The sequence below is a fragment of the Anoplolepis gracilipes genome, chromosome 11 (assembly GCF_047496725.1).
Source record: "Anoplolepis gracilipes chromosome 11, ASM4749672v1, whole genome shotgun sequence".
In the NCBI taxonomy this organism is placed as follows: domain Eukaryota; kingdom Metazoa; phylum Arthropoda; class Insecta; order Hymenoptera; family Formicidae; genus Anoplolepis; species Anoplolepis gracilipes.
Genome location: NC_132980.1, coordinates 11104101 through 11108277, shown reverse-complemented (window position 1 = coordinate 11108277; position 4177 = coordinate 11104101). Strand labels below are relative to the sequence as shown.

Sequence of the window (4177 nt, the reverse complement as noted above, 5' to 3'; positions counted from 1 at the left end):
TGGGTCAAGATAACATGTCCATAAAGAAAAAAATTTGTCTGATAAGAATTAAACTAGAAAGATACAAGTTAATCTCAAAATTAGATAACCTTAGTAATACCATTATATCATGGACTTAAAAGATGTTTTGTTCATTATAAATTCTTTCATAAAATAAACGCGTAATCACTAAAATGTTGATATAAAGTATTATATTCCTTTTTATTTTAATGGAAAAGATAATGATTAAAAAATTTACTCTTTGTTTTATTAATCAAACGTAATTACCCAAATATTTCTAGCATAGATGTGGCTATATTGACAATTACATTACGTAAAAGGATTTTTTAGCAACTTTATTTTCAAAAAAATGCATAACACTTACATTTACAGATGCTTTTTACAGATATACAATCTGTATCATCTTATTAAAAATAAGTTACAAAAAAATGAACATTTTTATATTTCTTTCAAAATCCAATTTTCGAATTTGCCTTTTAAGAGATGTGACAAAATTTTATCAAGAACTTGTCAAAATCAAAAATCCTAATTAATTTTTAGTATTGAGATAGTGAATTATGAAGTTAGAAAGAAATATTTAGAAATTTGCATTCCTCTTATCATCGTATTAATATTGTATTCCTCTTCTTTCCTTATCAAAAGATAATTTGATGAAAGGTCAACAAGAAATTATATGTTAATATGTTTCAATTTCTTTGTATTTCTCCATTTTTCCTTTTTCTTTTGCTGAAAAATTTTCGCATTAATTACATTTTAAATATTAATACTGATTTATAACAAGATAAAATAATATATATTTACTTACTCGAGGTTGCTGGAACTGCGTCTGACTCGTATTACTTTTTGTACTACCACCTTGAAAGCTGCTGAAGTCTACTGATTTATAATCGAATTTCTCTGATGGTAACATACCCTGTGCCTTTAACTGTCGTTGAGTTGTTTTCTTTTCCTTCTTTTTTTTACCTCTGCCACCAGATTAGAAAAACATCATTAGTATTTCGAATATATTACATGTAGTATCCTTTTTCCGAATTAAACTAAATCTTACCTTATTGATGTAATTATTTCAGGATTATCGTCTTTCCACTCTTTGCTTGTTCCTTGTATTTCCAGTTTCATTTTCTTAGATGCGTGCATAGCTCCTACATCCAAAGATGGTGACGGTGTAGAAAAGTCATTACTATTCTTCATTTGAATTTCATGTTTAATGTCGGATTCTCTCTTTCTTTTTCTGCCATGCATTTGACCCAAGGTTAACTGCTTATTACATGCCTTCTTCTTCTTTTTCTTCTTTTTCTTGGGCACGGCTTCTTGAATTTGAGCTTGGACAACTTCTTTATTCACAGCTTGAGACATTTGTTTGAAGTGTTCATAAACTCTATTTTTACTCTCATTAATCTCAGTTTCATCTATATGTTCTTCATTTGCAGCTGAACTTTTTTCTGCTTCTTTTCTTTCATTTTCCTTTTGCTGTTTCTCTCGTTCTTTTGTTTCTTGGTGCACTACCATTGGTATCACACACTTATATCTCATATATGGACTTATAAATATAGCCTTTTTCTTGTCATTGCTAACTTCGTCCTGAAAGAAATGCAATTTTGCGTTATTTTAATAAAAATACTTAGATGTACTACTTAAATACTTATAGTAATATGTGCAAATAGTTTCTATGTCTTCAATATGTTATTAAAATATTTTCTAAATGTCTTAAAACTCATCTTTGATAAAACTATAAACAGATATGTCGTAATCTTATTAATTGTTATTGTTATCATTTTACCTCTGATGTAACTGGTGTATCAAATAGCGTAACGATGTGTTCCATCGTTTGATGCTGGTCCATCTTCAATTGTTGCGAGTCATTCTTATCCAAAAGACAGGGTAAATCTGCTCTCGCTTCAGTACCACTCGGTATATCATGTGGCATGTACAATGGCGTCCCGGAATCTACTGCGTGATTTTGTTGTGTCGGCCTCTGCCGAATATCCTGTTCTGGAACGGACATTACGAGAGGCTGCTCTCTGGCCTTCAGTACTATCTTGTGGAGTTTGAGTACGTTTTGCCGTACCAACGGTGGGATCGGATTGCAACATGCTAGAATACCCTGCATTTCTCGCGGCAGTGTCTCGGCTATATTGAGTAGCATGTGGTTCGGCAACACGTAGCCGATACTATCGTCCTCCTCTCTTGCAGTGATGTCTCGCCATCTGTGTAACTCGGTCAATGCGTACATCTGTTTGTTATTGAACGATTTTTGACTCTTCCTGTACATATTCATAACATTCTCCTTTTTCCAGATTGGTTTTTCATATCTTTGTTTGCAAAGATCGGTACATCGATCGTATACGGCCTTTAAAATATTGCTCTTGCCGTTAGCCGTCTTAATCAATTCATTTTTCAACATGTCTTTTATGTAAAGCAAGTAATGTGTATCCTCCCTAGCGTACTTTATCAATTCTGTCGGTAAAGGCCTTATACGCCAATCGGCTAATTGAAAGTGTTTATTGGGATTTATGTCACAATATTTGTTCAACAGATAGGCCAAACTGAGATAAGGTAGATTGAGCTGTTTCGCGGCTTGATGAGTGTCGAACATGTTCACTACATATAGCGACAAGTCCCTTTGAAGCCATAGAATGTCCATATCGGCACCATGAAAGATCTTCAAAATTTTTGGATGCGTAAATACTTCATTGAGTTGATGCAATTCTGATCGCAGAGCCAAAGTATCAATCAAGTAATCGGTATTTACTGTCGATATTTGCATCAGGCAAGTTATACCTTGAAATGTTCTGTAAGAATGATGTTCTAAATCTATAGCTATTTCTTTTTGATTTTGCAGATCCTCCAGGAGAATTTTGAGCTCGAACGGCTTTTCGATCAATTTAAATTCGGTGCTTTCCAGTGGCTTGTATCGTACAGGTATGCTCTTGTTCAATTGACATTCAGGTACATCGAATGTATCTAACTCAAATTTATAAGGATGATTAAAGACCTCGCCATGTTCACCTTCTTCGACATAGAGAGCCAATGGTTCTTTCCAATTCGGTTTATCTTTAATTCGAGGCATCCATGGCTTCGAGCTATTGTCAATCTTGTCCTTAAACATTAACTGCGGTCTCTGTATATTCTTGCCACCCAATAATCGTATCTTGTCGGAATTACTTGAGCCTTCATTAGCACGATCGGTCCTTAAGTTCCAACTGCCATTCACAACTGGTTTCGGCATTTGTGATACGACCAGTTCAACTTGAGGATTTCGTAGAATACCGCTCTCTTCATCCATTAATATATTCTACAGCAGAGAAATTTATTGAAAAACTTAGATTGTCACATAAAAAAACACAAATTGTCACATAAATTTGCAATGCTCACAGCTTGATCAAGTAGATGATCATTTATCTCTAATAGAAGGTCAAACTTATCGTCAACATCTGCGCTTTCAATATTGCTGGAACCTCCTGCTGTTTTTATTATCATCTGCATTGTAGCCAATATTCTTTTTAAATCCTTATTCCTAGCCTCGTTAAAACTTGGAAAGCAAATATAATAGTTGAAATTGTCTCCAGCAGGCAGATTATTAGCAGCTTTAATTCCACCTCTGATTGCTTCATATGCTTCCTGAAATATATTACATGAATTCATATATATATATATATATATAGTGTGACATAAAATTATAAAACAAAAAAAAATATATATATATATATAATATAATATATATAAAAATATATATAAAATATATATATATATATAAATATATATATATTTGTAAGATAATTATATAAATTTTGATGTGTGCTTCGCACGAATAAACGCACCTGGATACGCTTGTCAAAAGTTTCGTTTAGAGCTTCGTCAGGTTGTACAGATTCCATCTTGGAAAGGTTCGTTTCGAACTTTTTTGCTCCTGGTCTGGAATATAAATCACGAATAATCTCGATGCCACTGAGCAATTTGATTGCCCTGCTTACCGTTTTCTGTTTCCACTTAGCTTATTTTTAGGTTAGATTCCAGCGCATTGCACAGTCAAGGATAGACAACGGTAGACGAGATAAATCAACTCGTTACGTATATAGAGTCCTACAATCAGAGAATCGTCAATGCGGAACAGAATTTGATTGGCCATTGATGAGTCACGTGTTTGTGTAGCCAGACAAGAGCAAGCGTGCTCCGT

General features: G+C 33.5%; 1 protein-coding gene across 1 annotated transcript; it reads right to left on the bottom strand.

The window, feature by feature from the left end:
* Positions 1-314: 314 nt before the first annotated feature.
* On the bottom strand, positions 315-4132 carry Rrp6 (exosome component Rrp6). Its single transcript, XM_072901965.1, has 7 exons — positions 3975-4132; positions 3822-3915; positions 3376-3621; positions 1781-3295; positions 1049-1581; positions 806-965; positions 315-726 (listed from the first exon to the last, which is right to left on the bottom strand). The coding sequence occupies exons 2-7, from the start codon at positions 3876-3878 to the stop codon at positions 670-672; spliced, it is 2568 nt and encodes an 855-aa protein (XP_072758066.1). The 5' UTR covers positions 3879-3915; positions 3975-4132; the 3' UTR covers positions 315-669.
* Positions 4133-4177: the final 45 nt, after the last annotated feature.

Excerpts from the sequence above, each read along its gene's own strand:
- Rrp6 (XM_072901965.1), bottom strand. The coding sequence starts at position 3,878 with ATGGAATCTGTACAACCTGACGAAGCTCTAAACGAAACTTTTGACAAG. Across the intron at positions 966-1,048 it reads GAAATAATTACATCAATAAG|AGGTAAAAAAAAGAAGGAAA; the intron begins GTAAGATTTAGT and ends ATCTGGTGGCAG. Across the intron at positions 727-805 it reads CGCAGTTCCAGCAACCTCGA|CAAAAGAAAAAGGAAAAATG; the intron begins GTAAGTAAATAT and ends AAAATTTTTCAG.